The sequence below is a fragment of the Xyrauchen texanus genome, chromosome 5 (assembly GCF_025860055.1).
Source record: "Xyrauchen texanus isolate HMW12.3.18 chromosome 5, RBS_HiC_50CHRs, whole genome shotgun sequence".
Classification (NCBI taxonomy): Eukaryota; Metazoa; Chordata; class Actinopteri; order Cypriniformes; family Catostomidae; genus Xyrauchen; species Xyrauchen texanus.
The window spans coordinates 39,626,165-39,653,458 of record NC_068280.1 but is presented as its reverse complement, the minus strand read 5'-3'; the positions used below and the strand labels follow the sequence as shown (position 1 = coordinate 39,653,458).

The 27,294-nt window shown below is 38.8% G+C and overlaps 1 protein-coding gene across 2 annotated transcripts in view; it reads right to left on the bottom strand.

Annotated features, from left to right (window-relative positions):
- Positions 1-1,865: 1,865 nt before the first annotated feature.
- dlc1 (DLC1 Rho GTPase activating protein) overlaps positions 1,866-27,294 on the bottom strand; it is a 156,399-nt gene continuing 130,970 nt past the window's right edge. For both annotated transcript variants that reach the window (XM_052127050.1, XM_052127052.1), the window contains 13 exons: positions 26,194-26,265; positions 23,831-23,912; positions 22,697-22,760; positions 19,278-20,836; positions 18,694-18,873; positions 13,941-14,100; positions 11,813-12,020; positions 9,050-9,263; positions 7,920-8,034; positions 5,720-5,932; positions 5,012-5,229; positions 4,694-4,867; positions 1,866-3,747 (listed from right to left, as the gene is read on the bottom strand). In XM_052127050.1, the coding sequence (XP_051983010.1) occupies positions 3,651-3,747; positions 4,694-4,867; positions 5,012-5,229; positions 5,720-5,932; positions 7,920-8,034; positions 9,050-9,263; positions 11,813-12,020; positions 13,941-14,100; positions 18,694-18,873; positions 19,278-20,836; positions 22,697-22,760; positions 23,831-23,912; positions 26,194-26,265 (3,356 nt within the window). In that variant the 3' untranslated portion in view covers positions 1,866-3,650. The remainder of the gene's footprint in view (positions 3,748-4,693; positions 4,868-5,011; positions 5,230-5,719; positions 5,933-7,919; positions 8,035-9,049; positions 9,264-11,812; positions 12,021-13,940; positions 14,101-18,693; positions 18,874-19,277; positions 20,837-22,696; positions 22,761-23,830; positions 23,913-26,193; positions 26,266-27,294) is intronic.

Here is a 27,294-nt window from a genome sequence, read left to right as displayed (position 1 = left end):
AATATATATTTGTGAACCCTTTGGAATTACCTGCCTTTGTGTATAAATTTGTCTTTATTGGTTTGATCTTCATCTAAGTTACAATAATGAACAAACAAAATATGTCTTAACTAATAACACACAAATTATTGTATTGTTCTTGTACATATTGAAAACATCATTCCAACATTAACAGTGTAAGTTGGAAAAAGTATGTAAACTCCAAGGCTAATGATGTCAACAAAAGTTAATTAGCGTCTGGAGAAGGCAAACCGGGCATCCAGTTAATGAAACGATATTGGATGTGTGGGTTAGAGCTACTTTGACTTGTAAAAAGCACTCAAATATTTTTATTTAGCTTTTTACAAGAAGCATCTGCTGACGTGGACCATGCCTCGCAAAAAAGAGATCTCAGAAGACCTACAATCAAGAATTGTTGCTTTGCATAAAGCTGGAAAGGGTTACAAAGTTATATCGAAGAGTTTAAATATTTATCTGTCCACAGTTAGACAAATTGTCTATAAATGGAGACAATTTAGTACTGTGGCTACTCTCCCTAGAAGTGGCTCAATGCTCAATATAATTTTTTAATTCTTAAAAAAGAACCATAGAGTGACCACTAAAGACTTTAAGGAATCATTGGAACTGGTTAACATCTCTGTTCACGAGTCTCCTGTACAGAAAGCATGTCAGGACACCATGGAGGAAGCAGCTGCTTTCCAACAAAAACATTGCTGCATGCTTAACGTTTGCCAAAGACCACCTTGACACTCCACAATGTTACTGGGAAAATGTTTTGTGGACTGATGAAACTACGGTTGAACTGTTTGGGAAGAACACGCAGCACTACATAGGGTGTAGGCACTGCATACCGACATGAAAACATAATCACAACTGTAAAGTACTGTGGAGGGATCATCATGATTTGGGGCTGCTTCGGGGCCTGGACCGCTTGCCATCATCAAGGGAAAAACACATTTCCAAGTTTATCAAGATATCCTACATGATACTATCAGGGTGGATATGCACCAGCAGAAGCTCAGTAGAAGTTGGTTGATGCAGCAGGACAATAACCCTAAACATCAAAGTAAATCCACTACAGAATGGCTTCAAAAAAAGAAAATCCATCTTTTGGTGTGGCCCAGTCAGAGACCAGCCCTTAACCCAAAAGAGATGCTTTGGAATGACCTAGAGAGCCGTTACCACCAGACATCCTAAAATTTGGCTGAGCTGAAGCAGTTCTGTAAGGAAGAATGGTCCAAAATTCCTTCTGAACGTTGTGCAGATCTAATCCGCAGCTACCGGAAATGCTTGGTTGAGGAGGATCGACCACAAGGGTTCAGTTACTTTTTCCACAACACTGTGAAAGATTAATGGTATGTGTTCAGTAATTATATTAAATATTATAATTCTTTGTGTTGTTAGCTTATGCACATTGTGTTTGTCTGTGTTTGCAGTGGGCTAAAGCACTTAACTGTTAATCAGAAGGTCGCTGGTTCGATCCCCAAAGCCACCACCATTGTGTCCTTGAGCAAGGCACTTAACTCCAGGTTGCTCTGGGGGGTTTGTCCCTGTAATAAGGGCTCTGTAAGTCGCTTTGGGTAAAAGCATCTGCCAAATGAATAAATGTAAATGTCTATACTTGTGATGTTGATGAAGATGAGAACACATTTTACGACCAATTAATGCAGAAAACCAAGTTATTCTAAAGTGTTCACATACTTTTTCTTGCCACTGTAATACTAAACACATTTGTGCAGAAATTGATTAACAAACAGTTGATAGTATAATTAATACAATTATTTATGACAAAGAATCAATTGTTGATTAATCAATAACACCCCTAGTTGTAAAACTCAAAGTAACTATAAACAAAGAGCCATTAATATTTTTTAATACATTTAATAGTGCATTTTGACCATGATTAATCTGTACAGATATAGCATTAATAAAAAAGATAAACAGCTTTCTCAATTCTGTAACTTAGTGTAACATTTACAATAAAATAAGATACATACAAAACACAATATGAGTGATATAAATACAGGGAATTTTAAATTAACTGTCATTGTCATGCGTTATTCTCCATTTGGCAGCATACACTTAACTTACACACGTTTATGATACAGACCGCTGTGTACAGGCACGGTAAGTAGTAGTAAATCTAGTATGGACATCAAACCCAGGGCCCAGTCAAGCAGCATGTCATAATAGGAGTGCTGGGCTCAAATAAACCATCATGTTTGTCAACATGATTAAATCTGGTCTGTCTCTTTCTTCTACACTAGCTTCTATACTATTCCAGCCACTTTGAGAACTTGGCAGTGTAATACTGCAGATATTGCTGACTTTTATTTGACAAATTGCTTGCTATGTTCCTCATTTGTAAGTCAAGGAAATCTGTTTGATGATCACAGCATTCCTACTCTGTTCTGCTGTGTGGCTATAACCCTGGGTGTAGTTATGTGTATATGCTAACTTTGTTATTATTTTAGACTTTTACTTCATTTCTGGTTAACACTGACATACAAACACAAACTCATTACTCATACATTCTCAACCATCTTCTGATCAGACAAAATTGCTGCCAATGGTAGCCTTTTTTCACTTCGATTTCCTAAAGTCAAACATGTTACATTCAACCTAAACAAAACGCTCCTGAATTCTTTTCCTGTCCTTTGAGTTTTTCAGAACTCACACCTTTCACAGATTGAGATATAAAAATGGATGAGCTCCTTGGATGAGCTCCTTGACTAGTCCTTAAGTTCTAAAGAATTTGATTGGTCGACATTTCATCCAATCACAGGCCTCTGTGAGAAAATCACATTTACATTATGTTTTGGAGTCTTGGAGCTGACTCTTCTATTTTACTCTAAATATTGAAGAATTGGTCCATTGTTGTATTGGTCTCTGCTTTGGTTTAGGTGCTGTTGCCTACATGCACTAGTCTTTTCCTCTATCAAACACTTCCTGTCATTCTTTCATAGGTGTTCCAGCCACCACCACCTGTTCTTAGTGTAGACAAACATCTGTTTGTCCATCCATCCATCTGGCCATTCACTCAGACATAACATAACTAAAGCACTGTACACAGCTTTGCAGACACTTATATAACTGTGTAAAAGTAACACACACACACACACACAAACAGAATAGGTAACACTATATTGCAGCAGGATGCCAGTGCATGGAATATGTCTCAATTGTCAATAATTCATGCATACGTCACGAATCATACATACTGTGCGCACAAAACGTGTCATACTTACTACATGTAACTTATAATATCAAACACATGTTCCCGTTCACATAGTCATTCACAAATACACATATAAGCTTCTCAGAAGCAATAGCACCTCCGGTGTCATGTTGTCACACTACGACATAATCAGTAACAAGGTCAAACATTGCAATGTCAATGATGATGTCATAGCAGCAGGCATGCCCTTTCTAGTTTTTCAGGCTTGTCATTTGATGTATTGCCATGCCAATAAAAATGGCAAGACCTTTGACTTTTGTAGCTTGTAGGTTTAGGTAGTCACTTTCTGTCCATATCATTAAAAGCGCTCAGACCGTATGTTGATGCGAGAGTATAAAATCTTCCGCTTAACCATAAAAGTTTGTTGAGAAGAAAAATTAACGGTCAAAGCACACTCTAGGTGTGTGCGTGTTTATTTTTCCAGGCAGGTAAAGGAGTCTCGTATCCGCACCACCTCAGAAGCACACAGGTGTCCATACAGCTTATTGTACCATTCAGGGCATCGACCCCTAAAACAAAAACAAAAATTATGAGTTATATAATTTATATTTAAATGTATTATATGTAAATATTTAAAATATTGAATTGAATTACAAATAAAAAAATAAACATTTAAACATTACACCATATATACTTCTTTTCCTGTCAAAATGCATTTATGTCCATCTTAAGAAAACAAAACAATATGTAACAATATAATGCTATTTTTTACATTTTCCAAACATAGCCTTCCACAGTATAAAAATAGCACCACTTTAGGTAACATTAAACGTTTCCCAAAGTCTAAGTGGGAGTGCAACTTATTGAAAGAACTAGTCTCCCCATAGGTTGCATATTCATTGCAATGGTCATTAAATCTCGTAAACTTTCATCCTACACAATATTAATCTGCCAGTAGTCCGTGGCTATGCACTTTTTTCGACAGCAATTATGAAGCTGCATTCATGATTTGTATCAGATCGTAAAACTTAAAAACGCAGCTTTGATCGCAACGCTTGCAGACAAAAACATCTCATTATGCATTTCAGTGGTAGTTAAGACTTGACGTGCTTCTATGGTAGTTAAAATGTGCCTTACATAGGTCCCATCTGGGGTTTTTTTGTATATCAAATAGAGCTTTAAGGTCATTTTTCCATTTTATCACTGACAGTGAAGCGCTCTTGTGTCACATTTCAAAGGTTCCGCCCTCACAACAAGTGTTAATAGTGGTTTATATTATATTAACAGCAATCTTGATTAGAGTAAAAATTAACATGTTAAACTTTTAAATTAATAGCATGCATTAATGTGTTATTTCTGAGAGCTCTAGTTATTTATATTTAATGAAAATAAAAATAATTGCATTTATTTTTACACAAATATATATTTGTCATCGAGTAATACATAAATTACATACAAAGTGCAATAAAAAAAATACATCTGTGGCAGATCCTGAGATTAATGTGCAGCTCTTACCTGCAGTCTATTCTTGAGCTGTGCGTGAGTCGACTCTTGTTAGGTCCACAAGGTTCAACGTAATAGCGAGAGGTCAGAACATTAGCACGAATGCCCAACACTGCTGCACTCTCATGATCCACCGACATGCACACCAAAGCACACACTCCTTTAGGCAAGTCCGTTACCCATGATCTAAAGCACAACACAAGAACACACTCTTAGGATTTTGACATTTAAGGCCCATGAACACAAAAGGAAGCTTCTGAAATTAAAGTTGTGGCTTAAGAACCTGCATAATTCATCAGTATGAAGACGGGCATGTGTGTTTCTATTCACCTGAGCACTACATGGTCTCTGGGTGGATGGGGTGCCATAGAGTTCCTGACGTACTGATAGACTTCCACATTATGCTCCAGTGTCTCCACAACCCTGCAATCTATCAGGTCCTCATCCCAGCGTTCCTGCTCTCGAAGGATACGCTGCAAGACTTCCTCTGCCGACGCAGGCACCTCTACACACACTTTCCACTGCCGTAGAGATGATCCGTCCTGAACCTACCATGAGAGGAGATGATGCTACAATCATTATCATTTCTAGCACAATAATCTCAGTACTTATGTGCATTATTGTCAACATGATACTACTGCAGTTGTAAACATGATTTCAAGCAAAGATCTGTGAAGTTCTCCATGGGTAGCTCAGAAGTATTTGTTTCCAAGTACAAGGAAATGGGGCGTAGTGTATTATGCTATGTACAAGTGTAGTTGTGGGTGGGCATTGCTAGAACAGCCGACAAACTGCTGTCATGGTGGTCTGTAGGACAAAGCAGAGCTGGGAAAGACATGTAACTGGCCACTTTCACACAAAACAACTCGAGAGGAAAGAAAAAGTAATGTAGTGACAAAAAGACATGACTTTTCCAGTACAAGTGAGAGAGAAAGAACAAATCATCACAGGAAGGAAGAGAGAATGAACATGAAATGGAAAAAATGGGAAGTGTCTGAGTTACTGGAGAAGAGTGGTGTACATGTACAAATACCTCACCTTCTTATATGCAAGTTCAGCATTTTCAGGAGTCGAGCAGCTGTCGTAACCCTTGAACTTGTCCTTGGCATCTTTCAGCAGGGCATCTAGACTATCTTTGAGCAGATTCTGGTAGCTACGAGAACCGCAGTCTTTCGTCAACCCTTCCATCCGCATTGGACTCAAGCCCTGCTCCATGTAAGAGTTTCTACAGCTTGACATCTCCTCCGGAATCTGAAAGAAAAAAGATAGCAATAAATAAAATAAATTATCCCCAAAAGTATTACAGAACAATTTTCAATGGCAGCTCAGCAGAAATGGCATCAGCTAGGATCAGTATGAATTTCCATTGGTTATTGCTGGGCAGGCTTGTAGACCAACAGAACTTGGACAGGGAGACCAGAGCACAATGGTAGCCCCACAGAAAAAAACAGCTTAGACCAGTGTAAATTCCTTGTCTAGACAGGTTTATAATGGTTTGATGGTGGTCTGGCTGGTAGACCAGCATCTCACATTGGGACCCAACATTGAAAACACAACATATGCTGTTTTGTCAGCAGGGAGCTATTACAAATTAATTAAGGAGCAAACAGTTATTAAAGAGACTAGTTCATAACATGTATATAAGCACATTAACATTAGCATAAATAAGCTCAACTCATCCTAAGGGAACAGCCAGCAATGAGTGCACATTATAGGAGCTCCACATTACATTACCCATGACAAATCATGGTAATTTGGTTCTGGTGCACTAGATTTGTCAAGCTCTTACAATAGAAAAGACTGCAATAAATAGTGGATGATTTACACTAATTATACTAAATCAGAACAAATGGTGAAACTGCTCTCGGCTTAAGTATAAGTGAAATTACTAGTAAGGGAAGGGACAAGGGTGATTCATTCCCAACTGGAAGTGGCTCATCCTGTGTGTGCGTGTATATGAGTGTGTGTGTGTGTGTGTGTGTGTGTGTGTCTGTGTGTGTGACCTGTCCTTATCCACTGTTAGTGTTTTTGTACATGTCCTGTTCTGCTCTCTCTCCTTTTCCTGCCTGACTGACGATGTTTATCATGTCATGGTGCTTGTCTCTTTCCAGTGTTAGACCAGATAAATTTGTTATCTGTGTTCAGCAAATAGCATTAGTCTGATGGATACAGTGGGACCAGACCTTCCTCATCAGATCTGGGATGGAAGACCTTTATCCGTTCCTCATTGTGAATTATTCACTCTCTATAAATAGTCTATTAAGAAGAAATAATTGTTGCTAACAGCAAGAGATTGAGTTATTATTTAAGGTAATGGCTCCACATAATTAGCTAAATCTAATAAAGGATCCGCTCAGGAAAAGCTGGGGCATATGATATAACACTAAGAGTGAGTTTGTGTGCATGTGTGTAGGTGAACATTTTTACAACACAATGCTGCTTTGTCAACCTTCCTTTGAGTAAGATGAATAATTTAATTTATGTTGACTTTCAATATTTTATTCTTATCCAGTTAAGAATTTCCATTCATACCCCAGAAGAGGTACTAGAACAGTATGTGTGTTCCTATGTGTGTTTACACCCTAAAAAACAGTTTATTTGTGGCAAACGTGCAGTTTGCAGCACACAATGGAATTAGAATGCAGTCCTGCTCACCAAAGGTTTATTACAAATGCGAATTTGCATGTGAAAATATGAGCTTGCAGTTCATTTATGACAATATTTGCCACATGTTTACCACAGGAGTTTGCTATAACATTCCTTCCTAGCTCAAACATGACTTTGCCACTCAAAAATTGTATGGAGCACATATAGCACCAAACTGCATGACAAGGCATCTGTAAAACCCATGAACTAATCCTGGTCCTGTGTATGCATGTTTATGTTTGTTTGCATGGGCAATTAGGATGGTGACAGAACGCATAATGTAACCTTTGTCCAGACACGCTGATGTGTTGGAGTGAAAGTGTATGCACATGTGAAACCGACGTGCGTTTGTCTTTGTACCTGAGCTGAGAGCCTATGCTCCTGTGCATATGATAGAGCGAGACATCTGGTGTGGAGTGATAAGACCGCAGCTTTAAACTCTTACTGTCTCGGTTTTGATAACGTTGATGTGCGTGAGAGATTTAGGTATGGTCTGTTTTGTTAAATAGAAGTGAAATGTTTGTGTGTTTACATTGGGAGTTATATAAATGCACAAACAGCGTCAAGTGAAGACATGTTGTGGTCTACTCACCAGGAAGAGTTTTCGGCACTCCTGTATCATGTGCGCCAGGCCATGTGTGGCTGCCAGGTTCTCGTTTAAGTCCCTTTGGTCTGGTTTCCCCAGGGTGTTCTTTCTGTTCATAACCCTGCGATAAGGTAAACACATGAAAGAATGTTCATTAGAGAGAAAAAATAGAGAGTAAAATATTATGTTTGATGCAAGGACTAAAGTACTGAGCACAAAAACTGTTTTCAGTAGTAAAAAAAAAAACATCTAAACATCTTTAAAACACAATTGTAAAGAATTGCTTTCAGAAAATATATATTGAATTAACCCTATTGTTCTTAAAATAATGGCATTTTGGTATTATGTTGTTTTTTAGTTTTTTTTAAGCATAAACCTCATTAAATTGTGTGTATAGTTAAATCAAACAAAAAATATTCTGAAAGATAAAGATATATTTTCAGAAAACTAGTCTTAAACGGATAATTTACCCCAAAATATCATCATTTGTCATCATTTAGCATCATATTGTTCCTAAACCATATTAACTTTTTCTTCCGTGGAACACACCAGGATATGTTAGGCAGAATAACAGCTACCATGAACTGAGGATGTCAGTCACTAACATTCTGCCTAACGTTTCCTTTTGTGTTCCACGGAGGAAAGAAAGTCATACAGGTTTGGAACAACATAATGCTGAGTAAACAATGACATCATTTTTATTTTTGGGTGAACTATCCCTTTATGTAGTTTTTATTCTCATGTAAATGTATCTGATTTAAAGGTTGTTTAAAACTTGACAAAGTAACTGATTAAGAAATGTGTGTGTGTTTTTTTTTTGCAGTATAAACTAATCTTGATGTGACGATTTAAATCTAAAGAATTTTCAATTGCAGCTGGATTTCAAAGCCTTATGTAAGTCAGTCCTCTCCCTTTCTCTATTCTTTCACCTACCCTTTCCTTTTGCCCTTACGCCTGCCTGCTTTCCTGTTTTGATAGGGTTGTTATTCAACCGTGATAGAGTATAATTGCATGGTTTAAGGTTTTGAAGTAGTTGCATTCCAATTATGATAGCACCCCAAGCAGTTTGCAATTAAGTAGATGAGAGGATCTATGTGAAGTGTGTTAACAGATGATTCAATAGCGTGCACACACACCTGGGTGAGGAGCTCTCTCTCCGCACTGTGTTGAGGTGGAAGAGAGATGGAGCCAGACACACAGCCAGGTTGGTACAGGTCATCTGGTTCTCATCCACACTGGCCGTTACATCGCTAAGGAAGCACAGCAGAGTCTGCAGGGCCTCACGGTTCTCATCGGGTAACAGCAAAATAGCGGCCCTCACCGCCTGCAGACGCTGCTCTTTGGGAACATCTGAGAAAGACAGTGATGTTTCAGTTGTTCGCTCAAAATAGTCTGTATGCAGAAAGAGGATCCATACAGAAACTGTGGTGGTACAGCGGCATTGATAAATAGGGCAATGATGCTATTAGATGGAAATACTATAGTACTTTGCAATATACCTGAATGATAATCCATCTACTATAAAGAATACAATGGTACATGTCCAAAAACCCATTATATTACCTACAGTAGTTTGTAAGTGACAAGGGTGTATTAAGTAATAATAATAATAATAATAATAATAATAACTTTATTTGTAAAGCATATTTTAGCAATTTAGCATAAAGTGCTTCACAAAACATAAAATCAAAACACACTAAGTAAAATGTTAATTCACAAAGTAGTAAAAGCAAGTCTATTGAAATTAGTTTTTAAACTGACACAGATTCAGCAGATAGTCAGCTAATATCCCAGGGCAGGCTGTTCCATAATTGTGGGGCCTTCTTTACAAAATCTCTAACACCTTTAGTTTTGTATCTGGATCTCGGAACAGCCAGCAGTTCACAACAAGAAGATCTAACTGTTTTTGTAAGGTCTTAAAAGTTTAAACCATGTAATGCAATTCAAAATCAACCCAAAAATGAATTGGTAATCAATGCAAAGAAGGGAAAACAGGAGTAATATGATTAAAAGTCCTCATTTGTGTCAAAAGTCTAGCTGCGACATTCTGCACTGAATGTATAGCCGTGCTAAAGTGCATTGATTTAAAGATGAAAAAAGGGCAATACATTAATCAAGGCAAGACGAAATACAAGCATGTATAAGCTTATCTGTATCCCTAAAACTCAAAACATATCTCACCTTGGAAATGTTCCATAACTGATAAAAACAAGTCTCTTTGTGATTCACTAACATATATAACTGTAGGTCATCTGCATAGCATTGAAAATGTATGTTGTATTTTCGAATCACAAAACCAAGCGGCAAAATACAGTATATAAAGAAAACTAAATTGGGATTACCACAATGTATTGTTGAAGAGGAGGACATCTCATCACCAACATACACTTAAAATGTCCAACTATTCGACAAATAGGAAACATATTCCCACCATCTCTTCAATGAATCATGATCAACTGTATCAAACGCTGCAGTTATATCAAGCAACAATAAAATGGAGCACTTTTCAGCATCTTCCACTATCATTAAGCCAAACCTAAGCAGTTTCTCTACTGTGTTTTCTCTAAAACCTGACTGAAATTTCTCAAAAATATTGCTATCCTTCAATATTTCCAACAGTTGCTTAGCTACTGCTTTCTCTAATATTTACGAGATGAAAGATAAGTACATTCACAACACTATTTATATGAAGTCATGTTTTTAGAGAAGAAAGGAAGGGGCAAGCAAATGTAGGAATTACTCATATAAACCACTATGATCTCACCAAGCCTCTTTTAAACGGTAAAGAATGTATTGATTTGAATTAAATGTCATGTATGCAAGTATGTGTGTATGGATGATATGATGAATATGAAAGACCCTGAATGAACACATACACATACACACACACACAAAACAGGCACACACAGACCCTATTTGTCTGTGTGGAATGCCGGGACCTCCTATGCAGTTGAGGTCAGCTATAGTCCATGGGAGGACATACTTGTTGTTTTCTTCGTAATTTTGGTTGTGGTAACAGACTTTTAGTCAGGCAATATGTTCCTCAGAGACAGGAGATATAATGATGCTTTGAGTTTTAGTCAATAAATTCACATTATATATAAATTAATGTGCAGTACAAGAAATCTAATTTTTAGCTCTAAAATATATGTTGGCATGTCCGAGTAATAACAATTTATTACAATGTTACAATATTAATATAACATCACGTTCTGTTGGAATAATGAAAGAATTACTGTGAATTTCCGTCACATGGCCAAAAAACCTCAGGAATCACATTACAGTTGTCTGTTAAATCATATTCTACTTCATTTTCTTTTCAAATCCTAAATGACTGCATGGAACATTGATAAATTGAAAACACTTTCGATTTAAATAAATTAAATTCTTCCAAAACAGAAGAAATCTCATGAGCATAAATTTTATTTTGATACTGATTTCCAAGATACTGATGATTTAGATTGAGGTGAACACACACACACACACACACACACACAGTGTTTATGCACTATATGTTTGTGTGGTGTGAAATAGCTGTGGTACCTACACACAAAGCTGCTTTTGAGTTACAGCTTGTTGCTGGCTCTGATTCACATACTGATTTATTGGTGCCAAAATGTCATTTGACAGCTATTTCTTGAATTTGTTTAGATTTCTTTGCCCTTTCAAAATGATTCATGCATCCAAGAACAAGCATTTACAGCTTTTTGTGTAGTTGCCCTCTGGAAAAAGCCTTGTTCTTTTTAGATGTGAGCTGAATCTGTGTGTTCTTGTTTCAAAAGTCAAGATATCAGTGTTTGCGTGCACAGTTTGTGCTGGCATCTGTCAGTGCAAGTGTGTGGTCTTCAACAAAGCATATAAAAAGTGCATGCGTGTAAAAATTGTGTGCATGTTCTTACATTGATATATCTGCAGAAAGGTATCAGACAGCTTGCTGGTAAGCAGAGGTTCTGGAAGATCTCGGAAATACTGCTTTAGCATGTCAGCCACGTCATAAGCTGATTGGACCTCGTAGTTAACACCACCCCCACCAGCGCCGCATGATTCATTCATTTGGCGAAGGGCTTGGATGCGTGATTTCACTCCAGATTTCCTGAAGAGCCCAACCTATAAAAAAAAAAAGTTGGTTAGCCACTTACGTATTTAAGCAATATCACAGGTATCAGCACTGCAGTGATGCGGCCTTTGGTAATCACAGCAGTGCTGATTTAGAGCCATATAGCACAATTGCGAGTGTGATATTGCTTATATAAAACAGTTAAATTAAGTACATTTTAACGTAAGGTCATAAAATATGCATTTGTGCATGGAACTACGGATCAGAATCTGCCGTTGCTAGTTCAAACCAAATGATGCATCTAAGCCTAGTAATTAAAAATGTCACTTTAGAACTAATATCATTGCTTGGGCTCTTTCTAACAAGTTATTGGAGAAGAAAGGATGTGTGTGAGTGAGTGAGTGAGTGAGTGAGTGTGTGTGTGTGTGTGTGTGTGTGTGTGTGTGTGTGTGTGTGTGTGAGAGAGAGAGAGAGAGAGAGAGAGAGAGAGATGGAGCATGTGAGTAATACGAGCGATCATGTAGTGTTGATGAATGAAAACACTGACTGACGCTGACTCGCTTCACGTCACCTAACTGCCTTTTGCCACCACCTGCTGGCTAAAATATGTAATGTCAAAAAAATTTAATGTAAATCATATAGCTCTTAACACATATGCACTGCTCTTACACTTTAGTTTAGAACGGCACAAACAGAAGCGGTGTGATACACACAGTGAAGCTTCGGAGTGCTGATGTTGTGAAACCATCAGTTCTCATAGAATGTCTCTCATCCAATCAGATTCGAGGACTGGAACAAACTTTTGTATATATTAAACTATGATGGAAATTAACTCCTACATTACAAATAGTAAAACCACTCATTACATTTAAGTTGCAGGTCAACCGCACAATGTACCAATGTCTTAAATTGTTCCATTTCTTTTTTTGGAAATATTTCCCGTCATTTCAGGAAGTGATTTATTCCTTTGCACTCTCTCTTTTTCAAACTGACAGCTAAATAGATGGATCACCTATGTGACCGTGAGTTTTCCAAACACAGGAAAAGATGTCTAAAAGGCATCTCTAGGAAAACTCCCTACCACTCTTTACATAACATAGTCACAAAATAGTAACTGTTATGTCTAAAATTGTAGCCATTACGTAATTTGTCAAGTAGTATTTCCATTTGACAACCGAGAGAGAGTATTCATCTATAGTCCATAGATCATTTGCTCTCTCATAAACACTCTTGGAATGGAATGTCAACCATGTGTGTAAGTGTGGTAATATGTAACTAGAGGACACATACAAACAGGAAAGACATTCAGGCCTTTTGCGGTTATTTTGCTACATGTAAATTGCAATGTGCATGCACAGGGAATGTTGAACTCAGGTATGCATGTGGTGATAAAACAACAGATGTTCTGTGTTTGAATTTGGGTCCTGCTACTAATAATGACACAATAGGTAATGTGCAACTAAACAGCTGTTCAAATAGGGATATTTTTACTAGGTTATGTTTTCCCTCTAAAGAACAGTTTTTCCACTAACTAATAACCAGTCTTTTACTTTTCTATGCAGATCTGACTGTATCACACAATACTCCAAAGTTAAAAAGTTTAGTTCATCATTTACTCACCCTCATATGGTTCCAAACCCATATGACTTTCTTCCACAGTACACAAAAGGCAGAATGTTAGAGACTGAAAGCCTCCATCACCAATTACTTTCATGGTTTGGAAAAAAGATGCAATGAAAGTGAACGTTGACTGAGGCTCCCAAACATTCTGCTTAACATCGGCTTTTGTGTTCTACGGAAGAAAGAAAGTCATGAGTAAATCATGACAAAATCATGATATTTTCATTATTGGGTGAACAATCCATTTAAGTACATTAAGACATGTTTGTGCATATTTCTATAAGCTTTGAAGTACATGTTTTGACATGTGGGTACTTGCAGGTATTTTCTGTGTGTTCATCATCTCTCACCTGGTCGAGGCATTGGCTCCGTAGGTAACGCATGGCTTGCTGTATACTCTGAGGCAGAGGCTGCCCACTCCTCTGAACTATGACCTGCAGTGGAACTCCAAACACGCTCCTTTCCTTGTAGTCTCGTACCTTGATCCGCTTCATGAACTTGGGAACAACCCTATCATACACACAAACAAAAACATATTTTTATAAATACCCTTGTTTGAATAACAGAACAATTAATTATCTCTTATCAGTCCCTCTGATACACAGAATAAAGAGCCTCATGTGGATTGGTAATGTGGCAGTTTTCTTACGCAAAAACAATGCAGCAATGTGGGTTTTCGTGTCAGATCCAATGTAGACAATTTCACTGAATCCTAAGTGTATTAAGAACATCCAAATCCACAGAGCTCTACTCACAGAATACATTCAGTGTATTCAAACCACTAATTTAATGCTTTTCCATTCTCAATTCTATTCACTCAAGTCATAGGGAGCAAAGAGTCCGAAAATAAATAGCAACGATAGCTCTGGTTATTTCCAAGGTCTTGCAGCGTGAGCTGTTCAATATTAAATAGGTATTGAGAGGCAGAAATGGGTACTTTTGAGAACCATGTGTTGACAGGATGCTTGTCTACAAGTGTATATGTGTGTAGGTCATTGGGTACTAAACAGGAAAGCTGATGGGCCACTAAAAGCTGTTTCCACCTTTATAGGAAAAGATAGATAAACACACAGACAGTGGGCAATAGCTTGAAGTAGGGCTGGTTGATATGACGATATATATCGTGGAAACGATATAAAGTGTCATTCGACAGAGGTTTTGCTATATTGTGTATATCACGATATGTAAATATCCATGTGTGCAGCGTGACCGTATCTATCAGAGGGCACATTTCACGTGAAACTGAGAAAGAATTCGTCAGTTAAGTGCACGCGCTGATTTAACGGCAGATTCACTAAAGGAATTATGCAGATTCGGGCAAAGTCTGTACGTCTCCATCATTTGATACATTTTTGCTGATGTGATCAAAAGAAAGGATAAGAAAATGAAGGGGAGCTTGTTATTAAAACAGGTGCGACATCTGGTTCACAAAAGCTTTGAGGTAAAATCTGTTTTAACACTTTAAAATGTATATATTGAAATCCAAAAGATGCGCTCTGCATTAATTCTGTCTTTTTCATTTATTTATTTTTTGCCAGCAGTGTTTATAAATACATTTACATTTTATTTTCTGCAAGACGTGTTATTTTCGTTGTGTATTTTGTTTTACTAAAATTACTTAATATTTTGTTACTTTGCTTTGAAAAGATCTTCAGTTTCTTGAGGAAAGTTTATAGGAATACTGGTCAACAACATATCAGACTGAAATGTGGCATAATGTGTAGTTGAGTATTATGGTAAGGTTTGTTTGCCAAGTTCTAAATAAAGAGATAATTATATAAGAGGAAATAGCTTTCATTTAAAAAGTATTTATTTCACTGACTAGAGCGAGGGTCGGGAACCAGTTGCTCACGAGCCACAAGTGGCTTTGTTAAAAATCAAGCGGCTCGCCGGTTGTCTCAACATTCACCAACACATGATCATTTAAAACTTTCTAGAGATCATTTTCCAGCCGTGTGTGGTGCGATTGCAATGACACTGTTTTGATTTCCGTTCATCCGAATTTTTCGAACAGCCTACTCCTGGTGAACAAGGTTTGAAATGAACACCCACCAAATGCAAATTTTTCATGTGGTTTATTTTGCTGATGTACCAGCCACTGTGGAAGGTGACCAGTAAGACTTCTTGGAGAGACACAAAAATGTGTTTGATGAAACGTGATTATATTTTGAAGAACAGATGAAAGAAAAGCTGCCAATGCCCATCTGATTTTATGTGTGCACAGTGAGCTCTTCTATTCACGGGTGCAATGAAAGCACTTCTGAGCCTCCTTTCCCAATAATTATTGATCTTAGCGGTTAAGAGCATTTTCTAGGAGGGATTTTATGAATGTTCTTTATTTTTTATGTGCACCTAGTGTGTGAAATAGCACCCGACACACCAAATGCGATGAGACACAATCCAGTTTGCGAGCTCCTCTCCAAATTTATTTCAGGTGGGTGACCTTTAAGACGTCTCGGAGTGACACATGACAAGAAATACTGTTAGTCAAAAAGACGCGCTTGAAGAAACACACTTTATTATATTTTTAAGAACAGACAAAAGAAAAGCCATCAGTGCTCGTGTCGGATCCGCTGTTTGTTCAGAGGCATGCAACGGGACCCTGTCTCGTGGAACCAGTGCATGTAAAGGTTATCACTCCTTTTTCTCTATTTCATTCAACTGAAAACTGTTTGGAAGAATAATATAATCAATGAGAATGCTGCAAATGATCTCCAATCATCTCATGAGGTGCTGTGAGTTTCACTTTATTTTCACGGAGCAGTTCGCTCTAACACATTGTGAATGCAACTCTGCAGGTTCAGTAATATATAAAGGTATCTTTGTATTAAAGAAACAAAGACGGAAGTGATTAAATCATAAAGATATACAAGACACGTTCACCTTGAACCTAAAATTTTGTTCTATTTTCTTTTTTTTAAGCAGCGTTAACTGTATTACAACAAAGAACACACATTTGGCAACATTATTTGGGAACGCAAGATAATTTTATTAGGCTTATTTTTTAATGATGATTATTATAATTATATTGGTTTCATAAGCACACATATTAAAATCTCTGGTCTACATGTGGGGATGTGCAGATGCGTGAAAACACACACACACACACACACACACACACACACATACACACACGCACACATACTTACGCATGCACGCACGCATGCACACACACACACACACACACACACACACACACACACACACACACACAAAACAAGGAAATTCATTGGACTGCAAAGTCACACAACAGCTTTGTGTTGTAAAGGTCTGACATACAGTGCATTCATAAAGTATTCAGACTCATTCATTTTTTTTACATTTAGTTGTTGCAGCCTTATGCTAACAATTTTCACATCAATGTACACTTCATACCCCATAATGACAAAGCAAAAACTGATTTTTGATAACTTTGCAAATTTAAAAAAAATAAAATAAATAAAATAATAATAATAATATATATATATATATATATATATATATATATATATATATATATATATATATATATATATATATATATCATTGACATAAGTATTCAGACCCTTTGTTATGACACTTGAAATTTAGCTCAGGTGCATCCGATTTCTCTGGATCATCTTTCAGATGTTTCTACACATTGATTGGAGTCCGCCTGTGGCAAATTACATTGATTAGACATGATATCGAAAGACACACACCTCTCTATATAAGTTTTCACAGCTGCAAATTTATATCAGAGCAAAAACCAAGCCATGAGGTCAAAGGAACTGCCTGCAGAGCTCAGAGACAGAATTGGGTGGAGGCACAGATCTGGGGAAGAATACAAAAACATTTGGCTGCATTAAAGTTTCCCAAGAGCACAGTGGCCTCCATAATTCTTAAATGGAAGACATTTGGAACAACCAGGCCTCTTCCTAGAGCTGTCTGCCTAGCCAAACTGAGCAATTGGGGGAGAAGTTCCTTGGTAAGAGAGGTGACCAAGAACTCGATTGAGCTCCAAAGATCATGTGTGGAGATGGGAGAAACTTGCAGAAGTGCAACCATCACTGCAACACTCCACCGATCTGGGCTTTATGGCAGAGTGGCCAGACGGAAGACTCTACTCAGAGCAAGACACATAAAAAAGCACCTAAAGGACTCTCAGACTGGGAGAAACAAGATTCTCTGTTTTGATTAAACGAAGATTGAACTGTTTGGCCTCAATTCCAAGCGTCATGTCTAGAGTAAACCAGGCACCACTCATCACTTGCACATTACCATCCAAACGGTGAAGCATGGTGGTGGTAGCATCATGCTGTGGGGGTGTTTTTCAGCAGCAGGTACTGGGGGAAAGGTCAGGGTTGAAGGAAAGCTGAACACAGCAAAATACAAAGATATCCTTAATTGAAACCTGGTCCAGCTCGCTAAGGACCTCAGACTGAGCCAAAGGTTCACTTTCCAACAGGACAATGACCCTAAGCACACAGCCAAGCACACAACCAATGGAACCCATCCAACTTGACAGAGCTTGAGAGGATCTTCAGAGAAGAATGGCAGAAAATCCCCAAATCCAGGTGTGCAAAGCTTGTCACATCATACCAAAAGGACTTGAGGCTTTAATAGCTGCCAAAGGTGCTTTAACTAAGTACTGAGTTAAGGGTTGATCACTTATACCAATGTGATATTACAGTTTTTCCTTTTAAATTAATATGCGAAGTTGTCAAAAATCAGTTTTTTGCTTTGTCATTACACACATAGATTGACGTGAAAAAAAAATTATTTAAAGCATTTTAGCATAAGACTGCAACAAAAACATGAAGGGGACTGGATAAATTATGAACGCACTGTAGCCAGCCCCCAAGGGAGAGAAGGGGAGAGGGGAAAAAGGGGCAAGTGGAAAAATGCACCACAGAAAAGGCTCTGTGTGAAAGAGGTCTGCCTGTATTTGAATAGCCTAGACCCTGAAACGTATTGAAAACTAGATAGATAGATAGATAGATAGATAGATAGATAGATAGATAGATAGATAGATAGATAGATAGATAGATAGATAGATAGATAATCAAGATGTGCCTATTTACAGTTGTTCAGAAGGTTGGTATAACTGTAAGTTTAATTGTGCATGTTTTCATGTGTCCTCACCAGCTGAAGCCATGCTTGTTGGTGGGTGTGTATCTCTCCAGTAGAGCGGTAAGTTTGAGCAGGCTGTACTTCTGAAGGAGGTTCATCTGCAGAACTGACTGACATCCAACTTGTAACACTGTTGACGACAGACTTGGCCTGTGGGATCTCTGAAAACTTGGCCAGCGCAGCTTTTGAGGTCTATAACATACACATTTTTACAAACATTACACATTATACAAACACACACAATATAAACATACATACAAGCACACAATCTAAACAATCAGCTGCAGATAACTGGGATTAATAAAAAGACCTATATCACCAGGTGGGGGCAGTTTGAATTCTTGTGCTACATTCCACTGGGATTCCGTATCCTACACGTATCTCAGATTATGTAAGGAGAGTTGTTCTGACATGCTCTCATTCTCTCTCTTAATTTACTGTGTCTTATTGGCATGACTGTTTTTCATACAACATTGCCAAAGCTCTTAATCACAACTGGAACAGTTTTGGCAGGACGGGTAATAAGAAAACATTGGGCATATCTCTATCTCTCTCTCAGTGTCTTATTAGAGTTTGTGTGTGTGCCACAGTTTTACCTGTTGGCTTGTGTAAGTGATGCTCCCACACCAGAGTCACTTCTCTCACGTCCACTGAGTGTTTCGTCCCTTTCTATTAGCGGGTTTCCAGTGCTGTCCTGATCACTGCCATTCTCTGTCTCTTCTAAGCGATTCTGCAGTGGGGATGATGGACAGGGAGATGCAGAATCAAGGGCTGAATCTGAATCCCCTTCCATTTCATCTTCATCCTCTTCCCCAGTTCCTGTTTCTGACCAGGCATTGACCAATTGCTGCAGGCCACTTATTCGCACATCCTCCAGTTTTGGCTCTTGCTCTCCTTCTGCTTCATCCTCTTCATCTCCTATTTCTAAGAAAGGAACATTATCATAGATACTCATTCGACTGTCTATTGAGGTAGCAGAGCCTCTCCGTGGTGGGCGCTGACTTATGTTATCACCACTACGGTAGGATCCCCCATCAGCAAGTGCTTTCGGAAAAGTGCCAGGCTTGTGGCCTTCTGGCAAATAGAAGAAAATTACACCTCCTTCCTCTTCCCTATTCTCCTCTTCATCCATTCGTCTAGTATCTGACCTCTGACGGTTGCGCCGGTTATTCTCAGCAGTTTTACTGGGCTTATTCTGGTTCTGGTGGTTCTGTTTTTCCTCCTGGTCTTCTGAAGGTTTCAGAACAACAAAATTAAATGGGTCAAAGCCTTCCAGGTACATCCCACCCCTCTTGGTGGACCCAGCTGCCGTGCTGTGACTACGTGCTCTTGAGACCGGACTGGGTGTACTTACAGTACTCCCACTGCTGGCCTCTGATTGGCTACTCCCGGCACTCCCACTGCTTGTCTGTGTTGAATATGAGATGCTTCGGTTTTGGTTTGAATTGCGATCCAGAGTTGTGATGTCCACACAGTTGAGGCGCCGAAGTTTGTCTTCATCAAGACCCTCCTTCAGCACTGGCCCGCTGATCTCCAGTCTCCCTTGCCCGACTGCAACCTTCTGCTTGCGCTTGGAGGCCGCATTGCTACTAGTGCGTAGCCGCAAGCTTTCCATGCGCTTCAAGAAGCTCTTTGCTCTTGAACGTGTGCTTTTTTCAGCGCCACTACTTATCAAGCTGGGTATTATATCAAAAGCAAAGGTACCACGTTCTAGTGGTGATGGAAGTCCATCAGACATGGAGTCTTCATTGGCGCCTGAAGTTCCAGAGGAACAAACGCTAGCAACTGAGCTTGCCCTGGTTGTGGTGGCTGTGTTAGCATTGGGGATGGTTATAGCAGGACTGGATGGTACAGTTGTACTCAGGGATATGCTTCGACCTCCACTACCAGCGCTGTGCAGAGAGCCCACCTCTGGCTGCTCACTTAGATCTGTTAATACACTCTCAGCACTGGCATTAACTCCCTCTTTTAGAAGGGGGCCTCTGATAAAACAGTCATCTTGGGGAAGAAAAGGAGGGAAGGAGCCAGTATCTCCAGCTGGGGGAGAGAACACATCTATGTCCAGTTGGTCCAGCCGAGACCAACGCTTGCTGTCCCGCTGGAAAGTCCAACGGCCACTTATAGCACATGGCTCATCCTCATCAGAGTCCTCACTCTGAAAAAAGAGATAAGAGAATCAGAGATGCACAGAGAAGACTGTACAGCCAAGCACACTAATGACTCAAGTGTCATCGTCACAAAAGTAAAAAAAAAGTTAGAAAGGCTAACTCAAGTCAGCAACCTTTGTTTTCCTTGCAGGATACTGATCAAAGGTGATTTAGTATCACAAGTGATTTGAGGTATTTAATTAATTCCATTCATTTAGCATTGAGTGCTATTAGTGCAGCCAGTTATTTAATCTTACAAGCCTTTTGGCTTGATAAGGTGTTAAATGTATTCAAGACCAGTGTCCACTTAAGGAAAAAAGCTGTTATTGTGTTTGGCTTAGCCATGTCACCAAACAGTCACATGTTCACCAGTCCCTCTCTCTCTGCTTTACTCGGGTTAATCTGTCTCCTCCCTTAGGGTGGTAGTGATGGCAGGAAGGGGGGTGGTGGACAGAAAATTCCAGGCCAGATCTCAAGGTTCACACCCCAGCCTGAGAGGGCAGGTCTGGCCCCATCCCCCCACAATGTAATGACCTCAAGCAGGCCTGAAGAACCATGTATTCTGTGATGACTCTACTGAACAAAGGGATTTGAAGGACAGGTGAAAATATTTATGAGCTGCACGATTGTCCTGCAACACAAGATCTCTATCATCAAATGCAGCTATAGATTTATCTCTAGTTAAATTGGTCTTAAATAATTTCCTGAGTAGATTGGGCAGTTGAGAATTTTTTTAAATTCTAAGAATTGGAACAGAATTCTACAACCCTTAGATGAGTTGCGTGTTGACTGCAGTTTAGCTGTAGAGCAGACTGTGTTCTTAAAGGCTTGACTAATCAGCAAAAGCAAAACTAGCTGGCTGGTTAACAGGGGGTCGCAGGATCCAGACGTGTCTCTTTCATGGTTCATAATAATGATGACGACGAAAGTCCGTAAAACTGGGGTCATTATTTTATAGCCCCTCAGGGCAAGCCTTTGATCAGCAAGAACGATACCTAGGGTGCAACGTTCTTTCACAACGTTCTTTTTCTAGAGTGCGAGCGCAGCTATTAATTTTTCACTTATTAATAAACTTCACGGACAGGAAAATGAGGAACAGAGAAAAACCCTAAAGAGGCCACCTGAACAGATCAATGCATTCCAGGGATGGTTAAGGCTTGTATGGCTGAAAAGGGCAGATCACTTCCTAAAGTAATCTTGTGACCTCTACCTTTGACTCCATCAACACAAGATGACTCTAAAGGGTCATCAGCTTTCTTAGCAGAATGTGCACTTGACAAGGTGTCCATTGTTTGGAGCAACAAGTTTTAGGAGCACAAAAAGAAGCTGTGATCAGACATGACGGTTACCTTCTTAAGCTCCCTGTAGTGATTACATAGTTAGATTGTTTGTTGTTGCATTCTCGACCCACATGTACTTTGAGTCATAGCTTTGGGGCAGACTTAGACTATACACGCCTGCTCTAAAAACACTCTGATAGAGTGACCAACAACCGACTGGTGTAGTGTGGATTCTCTTCCTTTTATGGTATGGAGGGGGGTTTTAGGAAGTGTATGGTGAGAAAAAAGTGACAAACAGGAGTGAAGGAGAGCAGGAGGAGGAGAGAAGCTAACAAAAACCCTTCATTTAGACATAAAACCACTCTGCACTTGGGACCTTAAAAATGATAAAAAACAACACATTCCTTCTAATTAATCTACACGCAGACACATTAGCAAACACAAGTTACACACACTAAAAAGAACAAGCAAGTGGAGAGAAATTAGAAGAAAGAATAAAAGAGAGGGTGAAAGAAACACTAAGTGAGAGTAAGCATATGAAATGACAAAGCAAGATAAAGAGAAAGGGATATTTGAGCAGACACTTACTCTTTTTCTTTGAGGAGTGATCTCTAATCTCATAAGAGCGCACTTGTTTAGGGTGTTCAGTCTCCTGCAATACATACACACACACACACACACACACACACACACATATATATATGAGTTATATGAAACAGTTACAGGCATTGTCAAGCAGACACCTTGAAAAGAACCATGGGGCTTCAAACAAATGCTAAATCCAGTCATTAGCCAACAAACAGACTTCTGCAGAGTCAGAAAGAGAGGAGGGGGCAAAGAGGGGGTAAGCAAGAGATAGAGGCTGAGATAGATCGAGAGAGAAAGAAAAAGACAAGAAAAGGATGAGAGGTGGGAGCCAAGCACGATAATGAGCTGCTGAGGGATAAACTTCAGATTAAGGAGGAAGACAGATGGACAGAGACAAAAAAAAAAACAGAAAAGAAAAAAGGAGGCAGAAATTTAGAGTGGCGACAACAATACAACAAAAGAGATGGAAAGCTTATCCCAGAAGCCACCTGGTTGGTGTCATGTGACCCTGAGTGTGGGGGGTGGGGGGCTGCACTGGGGGCTGGCACCAGAAAATGGCTTCCAGATGTCTGTGACCTCCAGCTGGGTTCTGATGGACCTTTCTCTTAGTGAGGACACTGAATCTTCACTTTCTATCTTGGTTGCAAAGCTAAATCCTATTTTGTTTTAACCCTTAATGACCTTGCTCTGATCAAATAATTGGTGCATTGGCATAATCGGTATGATATTATGTATGCCAATGCACTCATTGACTTCACAACAACCATATTTTGGAGAAAGTTTTATTTCCGCATTATGTATACCTAATGTGAGCATAATTATCAAAATAGTGGTTCACCAACAATCTTCCTTATGGGTTGTTGAGCTATCATCTCTCTATTGCTTTGTTGTTTCACCTTATCTTTTCTGTCTGAATTGCCGCATTTACCACCAGTAAATGTAGCATGTGTCTGAAATAATCAAGAAGAAAGGCAATGGGAACTATGCCGTGATGACAAAAGACAGAGAAAGAGACCTAGATATGAAACTTATCCACCTGGGTTAAGAAAGAGAGGGAAAATAAGAATCAAGCAGAGATGATGTTTTTACCAGGTCTAATTACATTTTTATTTTTCTATTGTGTTTGCATCTCACCTGCACAATGCCTCAATGGCATCCTGATCCAGGAAGTCATGATCTCTGGTAACTGAGGAAATATCAATTGGGAACTGACCATCTGTGAAACAGATAGAAGGAGCAAAGATAGAAGAATTAATGGAAAAGAAATGCAATATAAAAAATGGAGACCCAATAAACTTGTTAGAGTGTATGTGTGTGTGTGTGTGTGTGTTGAAAGGGGGTGTTGGCAGCAAGTGCAATGTGTGTCTGCCCTCTATCCTACATACAAACACACACATACAGAGAGTCTTCCCCCTCCTCCGTTGTTGAAAAGGTAGAGGAAGTACGTCTTAGCCAACCAAATAAACACAGCTGCAATACTGCAAAGCTCACCAGTGGGAGGTGTGCATGGGAAGGGGTGTTGGAATCACAATGGGCACTCGGCATCCCTCAGAGAGCCCAGGCTGTCTTTATTAACTGAGACTTTTAATAACTCACACACTCATTAATTAGAATTTGGGAAAGACTCATCTCTACTACTTCTAAGGCCAAATTACTTTCCAAGTTGCCAACGTGTGTGTACGTGAGTCTGTGAGAGTGTGACAGCGATAACAGATGGTTTTATTGTTTTCCTGAGGATGCAAGACCTTTCCCATAGTGTACTTGATCTCTGTTATCTATAGAGGGGCAATCAAGACAGCTTGGTCACATAATTCAGATTCCTGTAACCGATAACACACCTCGAATGAGCAGGTAATGTCACAACAGCCAGATGACTACTGACGTAGGTCAAAAGTGTGCGGTGTCAGAGACCTGAGGTGGTGGTGTTATCTGATTCTTACTCCTGTAGAACAAACGTTGCATGTGTATGAGCTGGATTTAACACAATCTCAAGTGTTTTTACTTATAAAAACGGAAAAATAATTCAAGTGCACAATTAGGCAGGTGGAAGTACGGTGGGCTTCCACTTAGGGAGAGAGAATAAGAGAGATAAAGCTGAATTAGAGGTAATGATAATGATAACATAGTCAAAAAATACAGTTCAAGCTAGAGGTATACCATGTAAAATTATATTTTCTATTTACATTGTAAAGTGCAGGAACAATTGGGACTTTTCAGTGTTGAAGTGCAAGGTAAAACACTACCAAAACTGATCAGTTTAGTCTCTATATAGACATTTTCAAAAGAAGGATGAGTATTATTGTCAAGATTAATATATTGATAAAAACTGGACTAGTTTAGCTATGTAAATAACAAAGTGTAATACTATCCAGATCTGATCCTTAATAACCTACTATAATTGATTTCACCCTTAAAGGAATGGGAATTTCATCAAACACTCTTATATATTTGGGTATTTAGAGACCTGGCACGTATATCTCTCATAAAAGGATCAACAAAATGCCCAGAGAGTGTACAATTTTCACAATATTTTCAAGACAATTAGAAACTAATAAAATAAAATATATTTTTTAATATTTTTGATGTTTTACTTTTTGTATGTAAAAGAGATAATGCAACAAATCAGGACAAATCAAGAGCAGGATTCATTGTGAGCAGTACATTCACACTGAAATTTCATGAAACACAACTGGTTGTCAAAAACATATTGAGATACAAATAACACATAAGCTACACATAAGTTTTTTCTCAGGCACTTATTGAATCTAAATATATGCACACCAAATGACAATAGATATATCATACTGTTCATTTGTTCTATTTGCTATAGTTTACTTTGATGCTGTTTCTTCATCAAAAAGAGATCTCAAATGTAAATCAAGTCAAGCACTGAAACAACGGCACCACCATTCTCTTACTAAACAAAGAAATAGATAGTGAACCTGTGATAGTAAACTTATATAGATATGAAATAACCATAAAAAATTGAATTTATGGAGGAAAAAAAATGACTATTACATACCTAGGGTCTCTAATGACCCTATACACTTTTGGTACTTAAACCAGTATAAACATTTGATTTATATATTTCTGTGTTACACTATTTATGAGAGATAAATCCAGAAATACTAAAGAGGTGTGGGCACAACTCCAAAATAATGGATGAGGTACAGGGAGTGAAATGAGGTCTCTGAAGACCTGAGAAATGCATTTAAGGGTTAATAGAGCTCAGATGTGTTAAGACGTAAGAGACATAAAGCTCAGTACTCAGTAACTCAGTCATGGTCTACTGTTATTCATAGATTACCAGGACAAATCTCCTCAGTGGCATTTTAGGGAAAGCAACTAAACCAATGCAAACAATGTATTTCCTAAGGAATTTCTAGGCCCACAGAATCTGGACACATACATTTTTTTTAATAATTTTTTGCCTATGTGGAATGAACAAAAAGTATTTTGGTCACGGATCGATGAGGGTGGAGCGAGAAGGGACCTACCTTCATAGAGATGGGCGTACTGTGGAAATCCTGCAGCCCTCAGCCATGTACATGCCTCCTTTGCCTCAATCTCTGCAAGAGAGAAATAAAGAGTTTGTCTTTTACTGAAAAAGTGCATAATTGAAAAATAGTATAAAAAAATCATATTGTCTCAATGACAATACTAAACAGAATTTTATCAGATATTATCTTGTGAGTTATTCAATACATCTTTAGAATGTCCACAACCACTGTGTCACTGTGCCACTTTTTGCCCCATTCTGTTGTAATGAGCTCGCTACACTACACGCTCCCAAGTCATTTTATTTATTCTGGAGCCCTGAGTGCTATGTGGCCGGCCACAGATGTCAGAGTTGTTGTTATGGTGGTGGAGAGCCACCACAACCCTCACTATTAGCTGTGAATGGCCATTTAGATGCTATATGCCAAATGGCAAACACCATTCAAAGCAACTTGCCTCTTTCTGGAGACCAGTTTCACACGGTTTGGTGTCAGAATTTGGAGTTTAACTGCAATTCTGTCACCAGAGATGCTTTTCATACTAGTAACACTGGCTCAGTGTAAATACTTGCATAGAAATTTTCATATGAAACCAAAGTATACTTTAATGTTTCAAAATCAGAGACTATTATTGAAAGCACTCAACCAAGCTAATATACCAACCTAATGGTTGAATGTTTTTGGTGTTTATTGCACCATGTCATAGTGAATGGGCAGATAAGGATCTTCGTGCAAACTCCCAGATTGCAGAACAGAACTCAAGCAGGCATGACACAGGAAATGGTGAACTACTGAGATCCCAATCTTTTCTGATAACAATTGTGCCTTTGAGCGAGGCATTTAACCTCAGGTTGCTCCAGGGAGATTGTCCAATGTGGTTAATGTCAGCTAAGTTGCTTTGGATAAAAGCTTCAACTCCTTGGGATTGACATTAAAGTGCTACCGAGTCCCTTCTAGTGCCCTCTATGTGTTGAACATACAGAAAGCGACTGCTTTCTTGGCCTATCTACAAAATCTCCACAATTACAGCTCACAATGGGTTGTAATCAGCAGAGGGGGACCTCTCAGCTAATTCTGCAAATCCCTGACTCTTTAAATCCT